The sequence below is a fragment of the Nannobrachium achirus genome (genome assembly GCF_963921795.1).
Source record: "Nannobrachium achirus genome assembly, chromosome: 14".
Taxonomy (NCBI): domain Eukaryota; kingdom Metazoa; phylum Chordata; class Actinopteri; order Myctophiformes; family Myctophidae; genus Nannobrachium; species Nannobrachium achirus.
The window spans coordinates 20,342,598-20,366,739 of record NC_137821.1 but is presented as its reverse complement, the minus strand read 5'-3'; the positions used below and the strand labels follow the sequence as shown (position 1 = coordinate 20,366,739).

The 24,142-nt window shown below is 43.8% G+C and overlaps 1 protein-coding gene across 1 annotated transcript; it reads right to left on the bottom strand.

The window, feature by feature from the left end:
* Positions 1 to 4,742: 4,742 nt before the first annotated feature.
* LOC308297884 (E3 ubiquitin-protein ligase RNF103-like) lies at positions 4,743 to 22,468 on the bottom strand. The gene is made up of 10 exons (XM_080741449.1): positions 22,417 to 22,468; positions 21,458 to 21,711; positions 19,947 to 20,095; positions 17,454 to 17,569; positions 14,363 to 14,432; positions 13,468 to 13,820; positions 10,883 to 11,015; positions 9,423 to 9,509; positions 6,336 to 6,538; positions 4,743 to 6,176 (listed from the first exon to the last, which is right to left on the bottom strand). The coding sequence occupies exons 2-10, from the start codon at positions 21,681 to 21,683 to the stop codon at positions 4,844 to 4,846; spliced, it is 2,670 nt and encodes an 889-aa protein (XP_080597575.1). The 5' UTR covers positions 21,684 to 21,711; positions 22,417 to 22,468; the 3' UTR covers positions 4,743 to 4,843.
* Positions 22,469 to 24,142: the final 1,674 nt, after the last annotated feature.

Genomic DNA, 24,142 nt, shown 5'->3' with positions numbered 1-24,142 from the left:
CAAGTTTTCAAAATGTATACAGATATTTTGAAAATAGCAGATCTCCAAGCTCACAATGTGTCGCATCACGACACACAAGTGGTAATGTTGTTTGTTTGTTTGTATGTTTTGTAATAATTGAAATCTACAAAGTAACTAGAATTTTAAAATAATTGTAGTGGTGTAAAAGTACAATATTTACCTGAGATGTGGAGTAGAAATAAAAGTACTGAAAATTGGAAATACTCAAAGTAAAATAAACTCAAAATTGTACATTAAGTACTGTAGGCCTACAGTAGGCTATTGCTTGCGTAAATGTTGTTAGATACTTTACACCTCTGGTTTGGGGCTTTCCTATGGCATTAGCCGACTCACCGCGTCTAAATAGGTCAAGGCCTAGGTTGTTAGAACTTGTTACAACACTATATGATAACAAATTGTACCCTATTTTTATACAACTTTATAGTACCCTATTCTCATGACATATGCTTTATGACACATTGCCATTTGATTTGATCAGCTGACAAGCCCTGTCTGTTCAGCAGTATCTGGACAAATATACAGCCTACAAGTAACTGTACACAAGTATTCAAAAGTACAAATGAGGAGTATATTTTCTTTTTAATGTCTATGTATTGCTTAAAATAATTGCTGGCTAATAGGCTATTAGAGGAGGAAAAAACCCTAAAAAAGAGCCTTAGTTTTTGAGATACCCCTACCCAGGGTAGAACAAAACGTGACATATTTTTTCCAAATCTTTAGGATGTCCCCTTCATGAAATGGATTGTCACAAGTTTTACTTTTACTGCAAAAGTCATGAAATTGATACATGAATGGACTCACCACATAGGCAAAAAACGCCTATCCCGGAAGATGGAGTTCCAAGTCAATCCTTTGTCATTTTCTACCTGCTGGTTCTTTTTACCTGATACTTGCACAGATGGTCTACAGGTGTCCCTACATCCCAGAACAATCAGAATGCAAAAATGTGGTTCTGTTTTGAATCCGCAAGCTTTTATATAAGGACTTTCTATAGGCGGAAATTACATTTTTTATGGAAATGTAATATTTTACATTTCCTTAAATTCCTTAAATTCCCCAACCAATAGTTGAGGAGCTGCATTTGTCCAAAAAAAAAGAAAAAAGAAATGCATGACATGATTTTTTTCCCTCCTTTCTGTCTTCATCATATGGAAGGTAGGTTGGAGGTTTTCTGAACACTGAACTACAGGTACCTGACAAGTGTAACAGAACCACCCCAGGTTTATGAGGATCAGCAGCAAGAAGTGATACTATGTAATTGTACGAAGGTTTTGTTGTGATTCCATTCCTGGTGTAATATTTCCTGGGTCATGGAAGACAAACTTCTGGCTGACTGTGCAGGAAAGACCTGTATAATCCTCCTTACCTGCTGAAAACAAAGATTTTTTCTGACCCGGCGGAATTTTGTAAATTTACTTTTCGTGTCACCACTACAGCCAAATGCACCAGGTTGTCTTCTCTCATAGAGCAGTGGCTCTCAAAGTGGGGCCCCGGTGACACTCAGTGTTTCCAAATGGACCCTTTACAGGTCTGTAACAAGTTGACAAATGGAACCAAATGGACCCGGTTCCATACGCTCTTTAAGAGTTATGGGGGGATCCTTATTCCAACACAAGGCCAAACACGACACCATGCCATGGTGGCTTATCATAGAATTTGTTTTGCAGTAAAAAAAAAAGAAGAAAAAACAAACAAACCTTGCTTTAAATATGCTTTCAAATGTATCCCTCATTCAATGAGGAGGTTCCTTTATTTTTTGGCAAATTACCTGCAACCAGTCTCACCACAGAACCTGATCCTGACATTGTTGTCAGAGGAAACTGCATTCAGGTAGTTACAGAATTTAAATATCTTGGAATCATACTAGACTCACATTTAACATTCAAAAAACATGTTAAAAAGGTAACAAACACAATCAAATTCAACTTAAATAATTTCAGGCACATAAGACCATATCTCACAACAGATGCAGCTAAACTCTTCATGCACGCAATGATTTTTTTCACACATAACATACTGCTTCACAACCTGGTCACTGACCAATATAACAACCATGGAACCAAAAGGTATATACTGTATTGGTATGACTACATTGCATATAGTGCAAAGATATTACCAGGCATCAAGGCATTATCATGGAGAAAACTAAATTACTAAAAACAAAAGTAAACATTGCCAAGTGCAAAGGGTACAGGAGCTTTACAACAATAGAACTGGAGCTTTTACACACTGCAGGGAGCACAAAATACTGTCAGAGAAACAAACCAAAAAGAACCACGTTGTGAGCGGCAGTAATGGCTGCCATGACTGCTGTTGTTTACAGCTAGATTCACTACACACACTAGAACTAAACAAAACCACAACATTTCTGGTCAAATCTAATACAATCACAAAACAAGCAGTGCTTTTACACTGTACAGTGCTGATAGAGAACAGTTGTCATGTTCAAAAACGTAATTTACCTGAATAAACAGGACAAAGGGAGACAGAGTCAGTTTTAAGTGTAGTTCCTTTCTCCTTCCTTGTTCATTTGAAGGAAAACGTCACCTGACCACCTACTTCTACCTGTCTCACCAATGGAAAGTGGTATAGGTCTGTTCCTAAAATATATGTTCTCTGTTCATTCAGATACACAATAAGGCTCTATAGAATTACAATCAAATCATACATAATTAAACAAAATGTGACTACACATTTGTGTATGTCACAGTAACACAGTTCTCTTTGTTAGAGCCTCCAATCTATGGAGGCTTCAGTCTCCTGACTGAAGTAAGACAGTCCTCCAACTATCTGACCTTCAAGTTTAACCTTAAGAGGTGGCTTAAATCAAACCAAATTTGTAATCATGAGTAATTATCTGCTCCATCGGTCACTGGAGTTACTCATAATTGGCTAGTATTAGTCCCCTTTACAATTTACTATTTTACTTACTACTATTAACTACTATTTTACTATTATCGGCTGCAACCGCTAGAGGTGGCTTGAAGCAAGTCAAACCTACGTTTATGGGTAACTATCTGCTCCATCTGTCACTGGAGTCACTGAACTTGCTATAAGGATGTTTTCCCCTTAATGTTTTATTGTACTGTTTTGTACTGTATTGTATGTATTGAATGTTTTGTATGGATAGCCATACCTTCACTTTTGTACAGCCTGCCCAGGGACTACAGATGAAAATGAGCTCATGGCTAAATATGGCTCATTTACATTGACGTGAAAACTGAAATGTTGATTAATGTGCTTTGTCCCTGACACATAAATAAATACATTTGTACCAGCAGTATACTGCCACATCCGCATTTCAGAGTCTTGACTTTTTTCCTTTGGCATAATTTATACTTCCTCAAGTGATGGTGTAAACTGGAATAATAATAGATAATAACTTCCACCTGTGTAGTGTTTTTCCTTTTGTTTTGTTTTTTGAAAAAGTATAAATCAGCCCTTTTAAAAAATATATATATATATATATATATATATATATATTTCCCTTTCCTCTGAACCATTTTCCTGACCTCCTTACTTTGACATTTTATGAGGGAAAATAAATATTTATTTTACTCTGTCCTCTCCCGCTGGTGTCCCAAAGCCACCAATTGATTTACAAGAGATATTATCTTCCTCTTCAAGTGTTGGGGGGAAAAAAAGTTTTACATTTGCAACTTTTTTCTTCTTCTTATCTTAAAGAACACAACAACAAAAAACAACTTGTTAGCTTTCCTCGCTAAACTCAGTACACACTTCCAAGGGAATGGGGTGGAAAGCACAACAAGCGTCAACAAGCTAGCTGGCGGCAGCCTACAGTAACGTTCTGTTGTAAACAATGCTAACAATCGTTTTAGTACAGCCGAGAAGATGAACAAACGTGGAGACTTTTCTCCTCTCACGAAGACAAGCTGCAACAAAAAGTGAGCTGTGACAATGCTCATGGGGACATAGAGACAGGGAACGGAGACATTAGATTAAGGAGAACGGAGAGAGTTCCAGAGTTCAGTTACAACAACGACAGACAAGGGAAAAAAAACGTGGCCTTTGCTGATCCGATACTTTTGAGGTTTCAAGGAGAATCTGTCAGTCTTACAGATCACTAATATGAGCTTCCTTTTAGGGGGCGGGGCAACAGTTAATCGAACTAATCAATAATAGAAAAAAAGATCAATCGATTATAATAGAACATTATAAATATTAAAAAAATAGCCCATCTGTGAGAATGTAGATTGACTCTATTTTGCCATTTTAGTATTAAATAGGGCTTGTCAATTAGTCAATTATTACAATCGTTTAATGTTGATACATTGATAAACAAATGATCAAAAAGAAAACACTTCTCAGTTATTTGATGAATTGGAAAAGTTATCAATAGAATAGTTGCTAAGACATTAATGGACAGTTACTTACAGAGCTACGTGCTTTCAGGATATTCTTAACATTTCTAATGCTATAGGAGCCTTGGGGGTACACATTTCCATTCCTAAACCTGCCATTCCTACGCACTGCCATTCCTATGGAGGCAGTGACCACTAAACCAAACCCTAACCTCAGTAGGAATGGCAGGTTTAGGAATGGAGAGCTGCCCCTGAGCCTTGGCTAGTGACACAGATCCAATTCTCTAGGAGCCTTGGCTAGTGATCCACACAAGATCAAGATTCTGAACTAAGCTTCTCAAAAGTTCACAGTCAGAGGAGAGAGGAGACAAGGAGGTGGACAGACATCAGAGGAAACAGGGACAGTAGGTGAGGGAGACAGACATCAGAGGAGAAAGGAGAGAGTAGGTGAGGGACACACCAGAGGGAACAAATACATAAGTGGGGGGGTAGTACTGGGGTCAGTCCTGGTCTGGGTTTTGGCTGGGGGCAGCAGCAGCAGCAGCATCGTGGCTCTCTGGACGAGGCTGCGTTTCTTCTTCTTCTTTCTTCTTGTAGCTGGGCCAGCGGCACACGGGGCAGAGGTGTCTGCCGTTCTCAGACTCCAGCCACACCACGATGCAGGGCTGGTGGAAGACGTGCCCGCAGGGCAGCGCCATCAGCAGCTCGCCCGCAGCAAAGTTCTCCTGGCAGACCACGCACACCGAGCAGTGGAGCACGGCGCACGGCCATGTCGACCAATCGGAGGAGGGGGGCGGGTGGTGATCACATGACACGGGTGACCGCTGCTCCGGCCCATCCTCCTCCGCTCCGTTCCCTTGGCGACAGTGGCGGCACGCTTTGGAAACGGGACAGTCCTCGCCGTCGCTGACCGAACCGCTGACCGAACCGCCGCCCGGCGACGGCTGATCGCCGCGTTCTCCGCTCGTCTGATTATCATCGCCCAGGTGGTCTTGCGCGCGGGCGCCGCCGTCTACGAGGGACGAATCACTGTCCGTGTCCACCACCACGCCATCCCTTTTATCCGTCTCGCTGGCCGAGCCGCCGTCTCCGTCTGCGTCCCGCGACTCCTCCTCGTCCCCTCCTCCTCCTCGCCGCGGGCGGACCGCCGGGAACCGCCAGGTGGGCAGCGCCTTCATGTAGTCCACGTCCTCGTCCACCAGGTCGTCGTCCCAGTCGGACTGGTCGGCGGCGTTGGGCAGCACCCCTTGGTTGGGCAGCACCCCTTGGTTGGGCAGCACCCCATGGTTGGGCAGCAACTGGCCTCGCTGCAGCAGCTGCTGCAGCGAGGCCAGGTGTTCGTCCCAGGCAGACTGGTCGGCGACGTAGGGCAGGGGCCCATCGGCGGCGTTGGGCGGGGGCCCATCGGCGGCGTTGGGCGGGGGCCCATCGGCGACGTAGGGCGGGGGCCCATCGGCGGCGTTGGGCGGGGGCCCATCGGCGGCGTTGGGCGGGGGCCCATCGGCGGCGTTGGGCGGGGGCCCATCGGCGACGTTGGGCCTGGGCGGGGGCCCATCGGCGGCGTTGGGCCTGGGCGGGGGCCCAATGCCGACCAGTACGCCTCCCCGCACCTGTAACAGTACGCCTCCGTGCGGGAGCGGGCCTCGCGGCAGGTGGCCTCGCTGGATTAGCGAGGCCAGCTGCTGCCCCCAGACTGGTACGCCTCCCTGCACCCCATGGCCTCCCTGCACCCCATGGCCTCGCTGCTGCAGCGAAGCCATGGGGTGCAGGGAGGCGTACCAGTCCCACAGGCTGCTCAGCCACTCCAGGTTGGTGCTGCTCTCCTCCTCGCTCCTGGAGGTACAGGGGGGAGGTGGGGGGGGGCAGATGTGTAAAAGATAATGTCTGGGTCAGTGGTTATTATCCAGACAGTATGATAGCTGCCGACGTGGAGCAGAGGTGGCTATCATGTCGTCATTTTTGGAACACAGAACAGCGAGACTAATCCCGTACCTGGCGGCGCAGCGCCTCTTCTTCTCTAAGTAGTCGACCAGCAGGCCGTGGGCCAGGTACGTGGAGAGGAAGAGGGCGGGGTGGGAGGAGTAGAAGGTCCAGTCGGCCCGCACCACGCTGGCCAGAGAAGTGGTGTCGGCGTAGCGCAGCAGCTTCAGGCTGTAGCCGTACAGAGAGTCCAGGTAGGGCAGCTGTAGCAGGGCCTGGCAGAGGGAACAGGGGTCAGCAACACGTAGGGCTGTCACGATATGACATTTTACATGACGATTAATTGTCACTCAAATAATTGGCGATTAACGATTTAATTGTGTTTTTGTCGTTGATAATTACATTTCTGTTTGGCTTTTAGGCTTTGAAGTTGTACATGGTAGATATGACACATAACCTAAATATACAAAGAAATTACTGACATATTTGACAACTTACTACTTAAAAAATAACTTTGATAGTGGAAATAGCCGATCTACAAGCTCACAACGCGTCGCATCGCGACACATTGTGAGCTTGTAGATCTGCTATTTCCACTATTTCGGACATTTTTCAACATTCACGATTATGACGATTATGACAAAATAATTGCGATAATGTCAAATAATCACGATTAGACGATTATGTAATAATTGTGACAGCCCTAGCAACACGTCCGTACAGAGGACAATGTGTACGTGGTAAGACTTGGTGTTGTCCGCGGCAAGTTCACCATTATAATGTTTGATTAATTTGATCATAAGACCCAATTTCTTCAGAATAATCATGACACTTATTTACTATGACACTAGTGGCATAGGCATATTAGGAGTCCATTAGTACAGCATGCCTACTAGCGGTTCTCACATGTTCTAGTTACAAGGACCCTCCCCTTAACTCAGAGAGTGTACAAATGGAACCAAATGGTTCATTTGTACACTCTCAGAGTTTCAGACTTGTTATGGTCTTACTCTTTATGTATTTCTGGTAATATTATTGTCCACTCATTTTGTGTGTCTGTGGCAAAAATGGGATTTTGACAAAAAAGTCCAGCATGGAAATGACCCATGTAGAGGGATGTATGTAAACGTCACTTTTTTTGATTGATTGAATACTTTATTAACAGTTTGCTAAATGTACAGAGGTACAGTTATACAATGATGCTAAATGGATTACACAGGAAAAAACCCATGAGGGCGTGTTTCCACTGTGGTGGAGGGCCCTGTGGCGGGGGCCCATCGGCGGCGTTGGGCGGGGGCCCATCGGCGGCGTTGGGCGGGGGCCCATCGGCGACGTTGGGCCTGGGCGGGGGCCCATCGGCGGCGTTGGGCCTGGGCGGGGGCCCAATGCCGACCAGTACGCCTCCCCGCACCTGTAACAGTACGCCTCCGTGCGGGAGCGGGCCTCGCGGCAGGTGGCCTCGCTGGATTAGCGAGGCCAGCTGCTGCCCCCAGACTGGTACGCCTCCCTGCACCCCATGGCCTCCCTGCACCCCATGGCCTCGCTGCTGCAGCGAAGCCATGGGGTGCAGGGAGGCGTACCAGTCCCACAGGCTGCTCAGCCACTCCAGGTTGGTGCTGCTCTCCTCCTCGCTCCTGGAGGTACAGGGGGGAGGTGGGGGGGGGCAGATGTGTAAAAGATAATGTCTGGGTCAGTGGTTATTATCCAGACAGTATGATAGCTGCCGACGTGGAGCAGAGGTGGCTATCATGTCGTCATTTTTGGAACACAGAACAGCGAGACTAATCCCGTACCTGGCGGCGCAGCGCCTCTTCTTCTCTAAGTAGTCGACCAGCAGGCCGTGGGCCAGGTACGTGGAGAGGAAGAGGGCGGGGTGGGAGGAGTAGAAGGTCCAGTCGGCCCGCACCACGCTGGCCAGAGAAGTGGTGTCGGCGTAGCGCAGCAGCTTCAGGCTGTAGCCGTACAGAGAGTCCAGGTAGGGCAGCTGTAGCAGGGCCTGGCAGAGGGAACAGGGGTCAGCAACACGTAGGGCTGTCACGATATGACATTTTACATGACGATTAATTGTCACTCAAATAATTGGCGATTAACGATTTAATTGTGTTTTTGTCGTTGATAATTACATTTCTGTTTGGCTTTTAGGCTTTGAAGTTGTACATGGTAGATATGACACATAACCTAAATATACAAAGAAATTACTGACATATTTGACAACTTACTACTTAAAAAATAACTTTGATAGTGGAAATAGCCGATCTACAAGCTCACAACGCGTCGCATCGCGACACATTGTGAGCTTGTAGATCTGCTATTTCCACTATTTCGGACATTTTTCAACATTCACGATTATGACGATTATGACAAAATAATTGCGATAATGTCAAATAATCACGATTAGACGATTATGTAATAATTGTGACAGCCCTAGCAACACGTCCGTACAGAGGACAATGTGTACGTGGTAAGACTTGGTGTTGTCCGCGGCAAGTTCACCATTATAATGTTTGATTAATTTGATCATAAGACCCAATTTCTTCAGAATAATCATGACACTTATTTACTATGACACTAGTGGCATAGGCATATTAGGAGTCCATTAGTACAGCATGCCTACTAGCGGTTCTCACATGTTCTAGTTACAAGGACCCTCCCCTTAACTCAGAGAGTGTACAAATGGAACCAAATGGTTCATTTGTACACTCTCAGAGTTTCAGACTTGTTATGGTCTTACTCTTTATGTATTTCTGGTAATATTATTGTCCACTCATTTTGTGTGTCTGTGGCAAAAATGGGATTTTGACAAAAAAGTCCAGCATGGAAATGACCCATGTAGAGGGATGTATGTAAACGTCACTTTTTTTGATTGATTGAATACTTTATTAACAGTTTGCTAAATGTACAGAGGTACAGTTATACAATGATGCTAAATGGATTACACAGGAAAAAACCCATGAGGGCGTGTTTCCACTGTGGTCCTGTGTATTCAATTCATCAAGACATAATAATGCTGGGGGGGGGGGGGGGGGGGCAATAGCAACAATAGCAGACCTATTTTGTCATATTAATAAATGTGAAGTCTGAGCCTGAGACCGGTGGAGTTAGGGGAACCTTTTTACATGGATTCATTATTTCTTAACAGAAATCCAACTGAACACCTACCAGGATGGGGAGCCAGGACACCAGCAGCAGGGAGTTGTACATTCCCAGTGTTCGGATCAGAACCACAAATCGCTTCACAGTCGCCCCCTGAGAAGTAACCAATCAACAACGTTTGACAACAACACACAAGATTTGATCATTATTACAAATTATTAGTAAGCCAGGGGGTCAGAGGACATTGAGGTGAGGGTCAGAGGACATTGAGGAGAGGGCCAGAGGACATTGAGGAGAGGGTCAGGGGACATTGAGGAGAGGGTCAGAGGACATTGAGGAGAGGGTCAGAGGACATTGAGGAGAGGGCCAGAGGACATTGAGGAGAGGGTCAGGGGACATTGAGGAGAGGGTCAGAGGACATTGAGGAGAGGGTCAGGGGACATTGAGGAGAGGGTCAGGGGACATTGAGGAGAGGGTCAGAGGACATTGAGGAGAGGGTCAGAGGACATTGAGGAGAGGGTCAGAGGACATTGAGGTGAGGGTCAGAGGACATTGAGGAGAGGGTCAGGGGACATTGAGGAGAGGGTCAGAGGACATTGAGGAGAGGGTCAGGGGACATTGAGGAGAGGGTCAGGGGACATTGAGGTGAGGGTCAGAGGACATTGAGGAGAGGGTCAGAGGACATTGAGGAGAGGGTCAGAAGACATTGAGGAGAGGGTCAGAGGACATTGAGGAGGGGGTCAGAGGACATTGAGGAGAGGGTCAGAGGACATTGAGGAGAGGGTCAGAGGACATTGAGGAGAGGGTCAGGGGACATTGAGGAGAGGGTCAGGGGACATTGAGGTGAGGGTCAGAGGACATTGAGGAGAGGGTCAGAGGACATTGAGGAGGGGGTCAGAGGACATTGAGGAGAGGGTCAGGGGACATTGAGGAGAGGGTCAGGGGACATTGAGGTGAGGGTCAGAGGACATTGAGGAGAGGGTCAGAGGACATTGAGGAGAGGGTCAGAGGACCAGAGGACATTGAGGAGAGGGTCAGAGGACATTGAGGAGAGGGTCAGAGGACATTGAGGTGAGGGTCAGAGGACATTGAGGAGGGGGTCAGAGGACATTGAGGAGAGGGTCAGAGGACATTGAGGAGAGGGTCAGGGGACATTGAGGTGAGGGTCAGAGGACATTGAGGAGAGGGTCAGAGGACATTGAGGAGAGGGTCAGAGGACCAGAGGACATTGAGGAGAGGGTCAGAGGACCAGAGGACATTGAGGAGAGGGTCAGAGGACATTGAGGAGAGGGTCAGAGGACCAGAGGACATTGAGGAGAGGGTCAGAGGACATTGAGGAGAGGGTCAGAGGACATTGAGGAGAGGGTCAGGGGACATTGAGGTGAGGGTCAGGGGACATTGAGGTGAGGGTCAGAGGACATTGAGGAGAGGGTCAGGGGACATTGAGGAGAGGGTCAGGGGACATTGAGGTGAGGGTCAGGGGACATTGAGGAGGGTCAGGGGACATTGAGGAGGGGTCAGCAGACCTGTGTGATGAAGAGGTCCATCGAGGCCAGCAGGTTGACCAGCAGCAGACTGAGAACAAACAGGTCGTTGACCTCTGGCTGCACAGAGCGCAGGAACGTGTCCATGGCCGCCAGAGACAGGAACTCCCCAGTGCTGCAACACACACAAACGCGCGCGCGTGCACGCACACGCACACAGAGTTTAGAAGCATTTTCTTTTAATTGCCCTGTGTTGCCCAGGGCAATTTGAATTCATGAAAGTATATCATCATAAGAAAACTATACAATACTTGTTGTTCAGTCATTATGTAGATTGACCCATACAATTCTGTAACGCTGACAGTGTACAAATGGAACCAAATGGACCCGTCACACTGTCAGAGTTAAGGGGAGACCCTAAAATGTAAAAGTTTGAGAAACACTAATTGCGACCGTCTGTCAGTCAGTCAGTCACACCTCAGGTCGATCATGCTCATGTCCTGTCACGTCTGTGAAAGCCACAGGGAGGCAGCACAGAGCTATGTGAGTGAGTGTGAAAGCAGCAACACAAGAAGTGCACCTTCCATTAGGGCAAGTAGACCAACACCGTAAGGACCGTAAGCTATCCCCCGCATTTTCCCGCGGATCTGTTGCGACAACTGCAACAATGACAAGTTTGTGCCGTATTTAGAATCTCTGTCGACCTGACGGTCGCTGATCGCCATTAGGGTGTTTTACTTGTGTAGAATATGAGATTTAACAATATAGAATTATGCTTATCCTCTATTCAAAACCCAAATTCTTTATGCACTCAAAATGTAATGTGCTGTGCTGTGCAACTGTGTGGCATCTGTCTCCTATAGTATTTTCAGTTTGTCACCTGTTCTTTCATTCTATTTAGGATTGTTTCAGGTTTACATTGCTGTCACAATCCCCCCATGCTGCTGCCTGCTGGCTCAGTAAAACAGCTGATTCTCATGATGTCACCTCAGTCTCACCTCTCCCTTGTCAGCTTAACTTCCCACACACATTTCACAACTTTTCCAGAAGTATTTCACCCCATTTCCAGGCCTGTTGCTACAATAAGGCTCTTCTTACACCAGTGTGTGCTATGCTATCAATGAATGCACCAAGACAGACCCAAGCCAAGGTGCCACGTGAGGAAATATAACAGATCTACAAGCCAACAACTTGTCACGGTGTGTCATTCTGTCAGCTTATATCTACTCTTTCCTGTACTGTACACCCGGTATAAATTAGTCTGCATGCAGCCTGTCCAGTGCAGCACTATGTTTTAACATTATACATTATATAATAGCCAAACATTTTCCAAAACCTCAGTATAAATGTATATTGTTTAAAAGATCAAATATTTGCTTCTGGGCCGGGGTTCCTGGAACAAGTGAAAATATCAGATCTACAAGCTCATATAATGTCACAATGTAATGTGTTTTGAGCTTGTAGATCTGCTATTTCCACTATTCATGTTTCTTTTTTAAAGTATAAAGTTATTAAAGTAAAGTTAAATTAAAGTTGTTAAATTGAACAATTTGTAATACAGTATATGCCTTTTGTTTACGAAGCCTCAAAAGCCAAAGAGAAATGTAAATAACATGAACTCAAACTCTCAACTGTAATTGAAACACTTCCGCATTCACGCACAATACAATATTGATTAAATCGATCCGTTCCATTGGGTGCCCAAAAGGTAGATGGTGATCTAACAGTAGATCAAAATGCTGTGCAGGTAGAACACATGCCATGCCCCTAAAAAAATACATATTAAAATAAAATAAAAACATATGTAAATCAAAAATCATAAAACCCCTCCCCTTTTGGTATCTGCCACTTGCATTAAGGTGACTTGATTGATTGACACCAAGAAAGGCCTCTCAGCTCCCTTAACACCCAAGGAGCCAAACTCGTTCAGTGACGAGTTAAGGCCACTAGGTGTCACCATGCCAAAAGGAGTTAGACAACGAAGGGTTAACTGTACGTGCCTGCCTGCCCTCTGAATGACCCGAGTCCATACGTCACCCCGTAGCAGAGAGAGAGAGAGGGAGAAAATGGCGGAGGCTGGTTTGATTTCCATTCTACTCTGAAACATAAAAAGGGCTTTGTCTATGAATGAGGTGAAAAGAACGCCAGGGAAGCAGAGATCTGATTGTTTTCACGCCGACACTTTACCGCGATGGTCGGCCGCGGTTTGGATTTTAGTTTCGCGAGCTTTTGTAAACAAAGGGATTATCTTCCTCAATCGTGAGTGGACACTCACGTGCACACGCACGAAGCTTCCGAGGCTCTTCAAAATAAAGCGTGAGTGAACGGTGGCAGCAGCAACAGCTAGAAATGCTATAAACCTGAGCAGGCCATGTGTTAATGGCTTCTATTAGGCAAAACCCCAATGCCATGCTTTAATTGTTAATCAGTAGGCTACCATTACAAAGTTATATAAAAAAATTCAAAGAACCCGAAAACCTACTGTACCACTTCCATACAGAATTGGTGGAAGACATTTTTTGCCACACTATTTCCCATTCCCAGTGTGTTTGTCTTATACTGTATGCAATTTTTTTAAAGTATTTTCAGATTTCAGATGAACTGATGCACCCCTCTCTCTCTCCCACCTGTTGCCATAGCGGTAGATCCCCTCCGGCATCTTGAGGATGTAGGCGGGGTCCTGCGTCACGCCAATCTCCGCCAGCCCGCTGTGGTTGTCCCAGCCCTGCACGTCCACGAAGATGAACTCGATGCGTCCCGTGAACTTGACGGACAGCGAGGAGAAGAAGGCGGGCGGCTGCGCCAGCTGGGCGAACAGGAACATCTTGACCGGGTGGGCGGGGTCTGGCCGCCACTCCTCCGCCAGCTGCTCCGCCCGCCGCAGCGTCTTGATTCGCTGGGACACATGTGAGGTCATCCAGCGGAAGATGTGCTCCGTATCGATGCGCCGCCCGTCGTACTCCTTCAGCATGATCTTGACCTTTTTTTGGGGAGCAGGAAGGCAAGTTTTAAATCGTTGTTCACCTTCGATCGGTCGATTATTTCGTTGACGTCAGGGCAGAAATCTCCATATTTGAGGTTTTCGATTGGCAAACGAACGAACGCGCTACTTGATCATACTACAGAGTCACACAAAAGCATCAAAAGTAGCAGATCAACAAGCTCGAAACGGAGCGCAAAGCGTCGCGTTTCGAGCTTGTCGATCTGCTACTTTTACCATTTATTTTATTTGAAACCTGAAAAGTACGAGTTTTGGACATATGAGGTCTCCACCCGACATAGACGATTTGATAAGCTGTAAGAAAAAAAAATAACCTACAACATTTGAGATGGCAATGGCATTTTTGTATGAATAACAGGATTTATTTGTTTTTTATTATTTACTGATTTCATTTTACACATTGATACAATTACAGAAGGAGCATGTGGAATGCTCAATTCATTGTTTAATCGTTTCATTTTATCTGGTAAATTCTTGCATTTAAAAGTCAAGACAAATAGATTATTTGACAGCATTCCTACCTTGGAGGCTGACATCTGAGGAACGGACATGATGAGGGTGGAGCGCTGCCAGCCGTGCTTAGCACACAACCTGAGGAACCAACACACACACACCGTTCATTCAGACACTTTAATTAATGTTCTTTGCTTATTATACTTATTAAAAAATTGGGACAGAATTGGGTGTAGAACTGCCAATACTGTAAAAAAAAACTAGCATTGAGAGCGGTGGTTCCCAAACCTTTTAGCCCGTGACCCAAAAGAGAAATGAGACGTTTGCCCAAACTAGTGAAAATAGCAGATAATAGAAAATAGCATCTACAAGCTCACAAAAGAGATCTACATGCTCACAACGAGGCGGGCTAATTTCACTACTTCTTCAACATTTGTTTTCTAATTTATGGAATAATAATACATAAAAACAAAATGTAGGAAACACAAAAATTAAATAGACCCAAAAAAATCTGTTCCCCAGTGCTTTGCGAAACAGTGATTTAAGAGGCCTGGATGTGGATGACACACAAGAGTGCAGGGCAGGCCTCTCAGCTGTGTGCAGACAGGACTTTAGACTGTGAATCCATGCTAGACTTCACCTGGTCTGAACCTCATTCATTATGTCACACAGTAACATACTCTTATCAGTGATACCTAACATGTGGGCCAAGAGGATATTACAAGTGGGCCACCAAATAATTGGCAAAACACTAAGATGTATTGATATTATTATATAAAAATTATAAGAATTCATCAATCGATATGTCACTGTGGTATTTGATGTGTTTGAATTGTGATATTGAAACGTAAACCAGGAACTTAAAAGTATTAGTTCTATTGATCCAACCCGGAACACGATTGATGAAATAAACAGGCTCTGAAATTGCCCACGGCCCACCCATCTGATCCAGAGGCATCTGGAGACATAGGCAATAGGCATAGTTTTACTGAGGTTAGGGTTAAAGCTATACTGTGTAAGTTGCTCAACTAGTGGTCAGTAGCGGTACAGCAAACCGCTGTCGCGTCTGCTTTTTTCGTCCGTTTTTCGCCGCGGACCGGGCCTTCAGACCACCGCGTCCACCTCGCCACGCATCCGTAGAGGTCTCTCGTGTCCCTCTGCGGACCGGCGTTGGGGAGTTACAGGCTAGACTTCTAGACCAGCGTAAACAACACTGCTGTTGAAGCAAGCTTCCTGAAGAGACGCAAGATGTGCTGTGATTGGACGGCAGTGTATGATCTGGGCTGTGATTGGCCGGTAGGGAGACGTGTACAGAATGATGCAGATGATGCAATTTTGCCCGGAAAAACAGTCCCGGTCACGGCCACAAGGGCTCAGTAGAACACATATAAAGAAAAGGCTTTTGGGGCTGAAATTAACAGAGTGGGTGTTCTAAAACTTTAGCCATTTAAAGCTATACTGTGTAAGTTGCTCAACTTGTGGTCAGTAGCTCTATAGCAAACCTCGGTCGCGTCCGCGTCTTTTGGCCGTTTTTCGGTTCTCACACCCCCGCGTCTGCCTCCACCTCGCCGAGATCTATCTTTTGAGGGGTCCCTGGTTCCTGTGCGTTCAGCCATTCCGGAGATACACTCCTTCACCCATGCCTCCCTGTGCAACCGAGTATAGACACACGGGAGACTACAAATATGGCCGCCCTAGCGACCCCACTCCAAGATGCGCTGTAATTGGCCGGCAGTGAATAACCCTCGCTGTGATTGGCCGGTAGTATGTATGCGAAATTCTCCCCCCTCACGGCTCATAGAAAACATATAAAGAGAAGGCTTTTGAAGCTGAAAATAACGGAGTGGGGGTTCTAAAACTTTAGCGATTTAACAGTTAGGACCATTTTAAGATTTGTTTTATAAAAAAAGTTACATGGTATAACTTTAATAGTTAGGACAATTTTAAGATTTGTTTTATTAAAAAAGTTACATAGTATAGCTTTAAGGTTAGGTTTTGGCATAGTTACTACTGTCAATCACAGCGACTACTGGACAATCACAGCGGGTCTCCCTAGAAAAGCGGTGGTATCCATATTAAGCACGCACCAGGCACATGCAGGAGTAGAACATTCTTTTCAGTAAAATGACACCAGTCAGTGTCCCGGAGGGGAAAATAAACTATAGCACGCTGTGTGCACATTAAGTACATGACTGTACACCATGTCCCACACATCTATTGTTCACCAGGGCTGTGTTTTTGGCATTGAACGAACGTTGGAACATATCACTAAACAATGACACGATTTCTGTTTGCCTTGTTGGCTTTGTAAACAACACTTACACAGGGCAGATAAATTATGATAAATATATACTAAGCCTTTCACTTAAATACACAAAGAAGATGACTGGTCCGGTACAAATAATCGAAACAAATAATGTACATACAATGGCCCAAACAGGCTGCATTCTTACAGCAATAATTTGATGACCAGGTCATCGGTCAATATGAGACTCCGTAGGATACTCTTTGTCTACCGGAGACTCCACCTGACATCAAATTATTGGCTTAGGAATGCGAGAGAAAAAACTAATTCAAGGCTTCATTGGGTGTGTGATTGATAAATTGATTGAAATAAGTCGGTTTTTGGGGGTGAAATAGTGAAGTACTCCTTTGAGGCTAAAAGGAAGAAAAAAATTATCCTGGGGACTTGTTTCCATTGTGGTCATGTAAAAGTTCACTAACAGTATGCATGGGTCTGGCTGAAGTCTCTCTCACCTAGGGCTGTCACAATCATTACATAATCATCTAATCGTGATTATTTGACATTATCGCAATTATTTTGTCATAATCGTCATAATAGTGAATGTTGAAAAATGTCCGAAATAGTGGAAATAGCAGATCTACAAGCTCACAACGCGTCGCATCGCGACGCGTTGTGAGCTTGTAGATCGGCTATTTCCACTATCAAAGTTATTTTTTAAGTAGTAAGTTGTCAAATATATCAGTAATTTCTTTGTATATTTAGGTTATGTGTCATATGTACAACTTCAAAGCCTAAAAGCCAAACAGAAATGTAATTATCAACGACAAAAACACAATTAAATCGTTAATCGCCAATTATTTGAGTGACAATTAATCGTCATGTAAAATGTCATATCGTGACAGCCCTACTCTCACCTGTAGTCGTGGAAACAGTGGAAGGTTCCTGTCCGGATTCCAAACGGAGACACCTTCTGCACCATCTTCCCCCAGTTGGACTTACTGAGCAAGGGCCCCTGATCCTGGGCAATCACCTAGAGAGAGAGAGCATAGCATTTGTAACTGTACTGCCGTACTTAAAGGTGATACACCATGCATTTAAAAAGTATTTATGTCATATTGTTTATGTCCCAAAAACGTTTTTCAAAAGGTTTGAGGCTAAATTACCACTCCTGAATAGAGAGCCTCTCATTTTTGAATGGCTCTCAGAGCATTTTCAGCTGCAGTGCCACCTTTGGCCTGAACTGCCGCCCCCCCCCCCCCCCCCCCCCCAAAAAACGCAAAAAAAAGTGTAAAAAGGAGTAGAGGCTTCTTCTTCTTCTTTCAGAGAGAGGTCAGAGAGAGGCCCATACTCAGTGAACGGGGAAACAGTGAGAATGAGATTAACTCATACCTCGCGATCCCCGTAGAGACCGTAGATTTCCCGCTGTACCGCGCTGCCATGCCCGTAGAGCCCGCAAAGTTTAATTAGCTTTAATCATTATGAAAGGATTAAAAGTATTAGCGCAGATTTTCGCTGATTCTGGCTCTTTAGGCCCGCCCCCCTAACTGTATCCGGTCATTTCCGGTCTGGACCGGATCCAGCTTTCCGTATCCAGTCTGAGCCTGGGCCATAGTCCCGCCTCCATTGGTTTACTGTGTAACTGAAGTGGAAGCTACTCGGCGATGGAACGCTCGTTTTTCAATCGGATTTTTGCGTTTGGAAACTTTGATCCAGTCTCTACACGCCTGGATTATGATCCCCGCACATATCGTGCGTTTTGTGCGCGAACGTGTCCACGTGTTACCATAGCGCACAGTTGGCTTTTTTCAATGCTTTTTCATGTAAACACTGGCGGATAAGCAGGGATACAGCGTGGCAACGGATATGTCTTTTTCAATGGGGTTTTTTGTATTCGAAAGCTTGTCACCGAGTCTACACGTCTACTACATGAGGTATTTATAATTAATTTAATAATAATTCTGGCCAAATTTCATATTCATAAGTCTAAATTTAGTCACTCTAAGCCATTATTCATGGTATTTGAGATTGAAGCCAAACAGTATATTCGAACAATTCGTGACTCAAAAAATAAGAAGGCTGAAAAAACTACTCTTTTGTGTTCACATTTTAATATTTTCGTTTAGTAATTCCCCCTGGCTATGATTTGTTTTATATTGATGTATTGATAACTTGTCTTTTGTGTTGTGTTGTACTGTACTGTATTGTCTGTTTCGTATTGTCTTGTTAATTGTACGTCATGATATTTGAATAAAGATTTATAAAAAAAAAAAAAAAAAGAGTCGCGCACAGATTGTGCACGATGCGTGCGCGTGCCCACGCTAAAAGGTAAGGACAATTTGGCAGCTGCTTACTTCAGCTATGTTTAAAATGGCAGAGAAATTGTTAAGGACCATATCTTTAATCCATCTACTGTATGAATAATTTACAATATTAAAAATGAGTCAGATGATGGTGGTTATGCAAGAGGAGAGAATAGTCAGAGTGGGAGTGATGAGCGGGTGCGGCACGTTGTGAGCTTGTAGATCGGCTATTTTCAAATAGCCTAGGTATAAAATGTGGCCAAAGTGGGATAATTTGTGTTTTATAATATTATAATTTAGACCTGCAAAGTAACTAATAACTAAAGTGTTGAAATAAATGTAGTGGAGTAAAAGTAGAATATTTGAATCCAAGATGTAGTGGAGTAGAAATAAAAGTATTGGAAATTGGATATACTCAAGTAAAGTAAAAATACCTCAAAAGTGTACTTAATTTAAGTACAGTACTTAAGTAAATGTACTTAGTTACTTTACACCACTGGTAGCAAGGAGAAATCATGTTTCTTATCATTGCAGCCTTTTTTCTTTCTTTCCTTTTCCCCCCTAAGGGTGCCCTCAGACCAAAATACCTATGAGAGTGGAATCTGCGTTCCGCCAATGCATTTCAATGAGAAGGGAGCGTTTTTTGCAGAAATCCTCTGCTGGCATGAATCCGCTTCACTCTCATTGAAATGCATTGGCGGAACGCGGATTTCACTCACATAGGTATTTTGGTGTGAGGGCACCCTAATTCTTACCAATTTGCCAATCTACAACCTTGCAATACGTTGCTGTGACGTGTTGTTAGCTTGTGAATCGCTTACTACTCGTTTGTACTTTTTTTGTAAAGCACTTGCGCTTTATTCTTGCTCTGCAAAGCACTTTGAGCTGCATTTCATGTCATGTCAAGGTGCTATACAAATTATGTTTGATATTATTATTATTATACTGTTGATGCTTTTGGGCGTCAATGTCACATGACGAATAATTTACACAAAAGAAAAACATAAGAATAGTGAAATATGGGGAATCTTGAGGATACAAGGTTTCTGCTCAACTGCATCTATGTTTATGCATTATTATTATCATCATCATTGACATTGAGTGTACCTGCACCAGCCAGATGCCATCCTGGGTGTCCTCCACCAGCTCGTAGAAGTGCATCTCTCCACTGAAGGAGGTGCTGCTGGTGTCTACAGCCTCTGTCTGCTCCTTCTCCCTCTTTATGGCCAAGTAGAGCTCACCCTGCATCAGCTCTCCTGTTAGTGGAAACCAACACAATTGACTTTTAACCCATTCAGGCCTAGAATTATTGAATGCTTTAACCAGTGAAAAATAGCAGATATACAAGCTCACAGCGCGGCGAGTGCCGCGCTGCGAGCTTGTAGATCTGCTATTTTTGAAAAAGTCGTGAAAATGTGTGCAAATCTTTGAATATATATGTATTTTCAAAGCGAACGTTTGTAACTCAAATTTTGCTTCTGGGTGGTCCCTGGAACTAGATATTTTGAAATGGGGGTCCGTGGCCAAATAAATATCATTTTGGGGTCCTTCACATGAAAAGGTTTGAGCACCACTGTAGTCTCTCAAGAACAGACTAACTGAGCTCCAGTTAAGTGAAATGGACCTTTTCTTTGACGATGGCTGGCCAGATTGCTGACATAGAAACATAGGTTTTTTCCAAAAATCTTAGAAGGATTCAAAAGACACTTATAGAATCGGGTCAAAATTCTAATTTTCACGATTTTTCAAAAAAGCAGATCTACAAGCTCGCAGCACGCTGTGAGCTTATCTGCTATTTTTTTATATTTAAAGCATAACATATTGCGTCATAATGTGTTCAGGCCTAAATAGTTAAATACTAATGATACTATAAATAATAATAATAATGACTTTAGGCCACTTCTCCTGTTAGCGGAAACCAACACAATATATGACTTTCAGCTACTTTAACCCTCCGGACCAGTAGTTCACAAACCTTTTAATACCAAGGACCACCAAATTGATAGGTTTTGCTCAATTGACTGGACATCTGTTCACAAACCTTTTAACGCCAAGGACCACCAAATTGATAGGTTTTGCTCAATTGACTGGACATCTGCTGTAAAGAAATCTGATGCGGTTTCCAATGGGAAATAGGATGTAGGCGTGATGGAAAAACGGATCTCCGTCCGCTCCCATGTACATTTTTCCAGTAAAATGCTCATATCTTTGGATCCTCTTTTTAGCACAGAGCTGCAGGGCTAACAGCTAAATTCAATAGCAGATATTTTATTCAGCATTTATTTATTTTTATTATTTAAAAAAAATCTGCGATGTCGTAGCATAGCATGGCGGGTGTCCGTGTTCAAGATCAGATTGGATCTTACTTGAGATAACTATTCTGTGACAACTATAAAAGGTAAGAAAAAATAGAAATTGCTGGCAATCTCTGGCAGTAAATGAGTTACGGGGTCGTTTCTGATGAATCAAGCGACTGGTTTTGTGTCTGGGAGGCTACATCAAATGGTAGTCTGTGGCTCAAATAATGGACCTTGGTATGAAAAGGGTGGAAAACCTTGTTTAAAGTAAAAACATTTATTTTAAGCTTCAGGGATCAGGGGGAGGGGTGGGGGACTTGCCTGACTTCTCCACCAGCTCGCTGATGTCCCTCTTCTCGACCAGGCCCGAATAGCCCAGGCCCCGGCACTCCAGGATGGTCCGCAGCTCCTTGGAGCTCAGGGTCACCGGGTCGACTAGCTGGGTGGCGAATGGGCCCGTCTCGTACAAGACCACCGCCTCAAAGAAGCGGGCCAGCACGAACAGGACCGGGAAGTACAGCAGCAGGAAGAACAGCTTGAGACACATCTTCCCGACATTCCCGCTCAGGTCCGATCTGCCCGGCGACAAGTTAGGGTAGATTAGAAAGTCAGCCTGGCTGTCGCAGAGTTTCAGCAAAATACAGTAAACAATAAATCATTTTAACCATGAACATGGTTGACATTGTTAATTAAATGCAGAAAACACATGCTTACTTTAAATAACATAAGCTTCTCGTTTTCGAAACGTTATGGTTTATATATTAGGTGCAACTTCTGAATGATGGCGGTAGTTATAATTGCAAAAACTACAAAACTAAAACGATCGATTGATTTAATTAATAAATGCCTCCGACACGTCGACTCGCAAAATACACAAAATACACTTACACTTGTTACAATTTACTTGCTGATTAAATTGTCACACAAATAATTGTGATTAACAATTTACTTGTGTTTGGACTGGAACATTTGAATACAAATTACACGTGTTTGTCATTTAGGCTTGCACAGCAAATATGACAAATTACTTACGTATACCAAAAACATTATTGACATATAGTTAGTACTTAATATGTATATATGTGTATCTTTTTTTAAAGAGTGGAACTTTGCTCACAATGTGTCACATCACGGCACGTTGTGAGCTTGTAGATCGTCTATTTCCGCTATTTTTGAAAAGGTTTGAAGGTGTTCGAACATTTTTCAACATGGCAAAAAAAACTATTTTGACGATTCCGCAAACTAATTGCGATTATGGATATATAATGATTGTGTCCTACCGACGTAGAAGATGAAGATTACTCGGATTACGCTGGTCTTCGTCAGATGTTGTCGCTGGGTGTCATTGGTCTGTACTGAGACTAGGACAAGAAGGCTTTGGTGAAAAACTAAATGGGGATAAATCAGGAAAACAAGTATGTACATACTGTATGTATGAACATAAATGTATCTAAAAATCTCAACAAAAGATCTAATTTGCTTAACTCAATGGTTTTTTCTCATCAATGTCGGGTCAGGGGCATGCGTACAAGTGCCTAAATATGTATTTTTAGACACAATAAGCCAGCAGTTTCTTTATTGCTATTTACAGTAACACTTCTAGCCCCCAAGTCACATCCAACCATGAAAGGTTGCTTGTATCTTGGGAATGGGCTTATTCTGTGTAAAATGACATATTTATCAACGTGTACGCATGCCCCCAACCACTGAAATAAGAATCTCTAAAACAATAGAAAGAAGTAAATGAAATAATTTTAACACTCATCTTTTATATTCTTTAATTACAATCTAAAATATGAACCCTTGTTGTAAAAAAACAAAGTTGTCCTTTAAATGGACGCTGACGGATCTGTAACTCTGAGAGAGTGTACAAATAGAACCAAATGGACCCTTACTGTAAGGGTCTGTTTGGTTCCACTTGTACACTCTCAAGAGTTATGGTGTACTGCTGTCACTATATAACGTGCCAGTCACGGTTGGAGAGAGGTTAACTGAACCTCAACTAATTTGTTAAGTTTAAAGCGAATACAAGTCCAGTCCTAATACACCTCAGTGTATATGATGTGTGTGAGGATGGATTGATTGGTTGATTGATTTCTGGCGGGCACAACATATAACATGGGGGTCTGTGACCAAATATATATATATTAATTTGGGGATTCATGCAGAGACAGTGCAGTGCCTCGGAAAACTGGGATCACACAGATAAACCTAGAACCCAGCTAATAACATGTGTAACATGTGAAGCTATTGGTTACCTGGTAAACAATGATCCTAGCATCAGTATAAACAATAAAACAGTCAAAACAGTTAAATTATAGGATTCTATCTGTAAAGTTTACCTACATACAGATTATATTGACTGAGTATTGTGATTGTTTACCTGGTAAAAGCTGTGGATGGAGGATAAATACATAGCACACAGCGCTTTAAAGACAAGCATGTACTACTGTACAGTATGGTATCGCTTTTGTGAAGCCAGTGCAGTAGCCTGCTGCATAGCATAGTATTGGTATGTACAGTATACAGTATATTGCCCCATGCCATCTGACAGATGGCCGGTGGAGATGTGAAATCTGAGCAGGCACGGAAATCATGTGGGTGTTGGTCCAGGTTGACAATACTGTCACAACCCCAGCTGCCTCACTCTGCTATATGGATGGCTGTAGATTGAGATGTAAAAGTACAGGGTGGAGGGTAACACAGGCGTGGCTCTCTTGTTCCTTGTTAGACACTGCTAACGTGTTTTCTTCACTCCATGCTCTCCAGGAGCAGAGTTGCTGTACCTGGGTCAATGTGTTGATTGGGTATTTGGGTAATTGGGTATGGTACAGCGTGCAAGGCACTGATGATAGGAGGCCATTGTCATCCAGTCACAGAAACATATCTGTTGGATTGTTTTCATCTCCCCGTTCCATCATCAGAAGTAGGACAGCCTTCTCTCCTTTAACCCAGAACATATCTGTACCGCACTGTGTTAAATCAACCCTGAGAGTGTTATTGTGA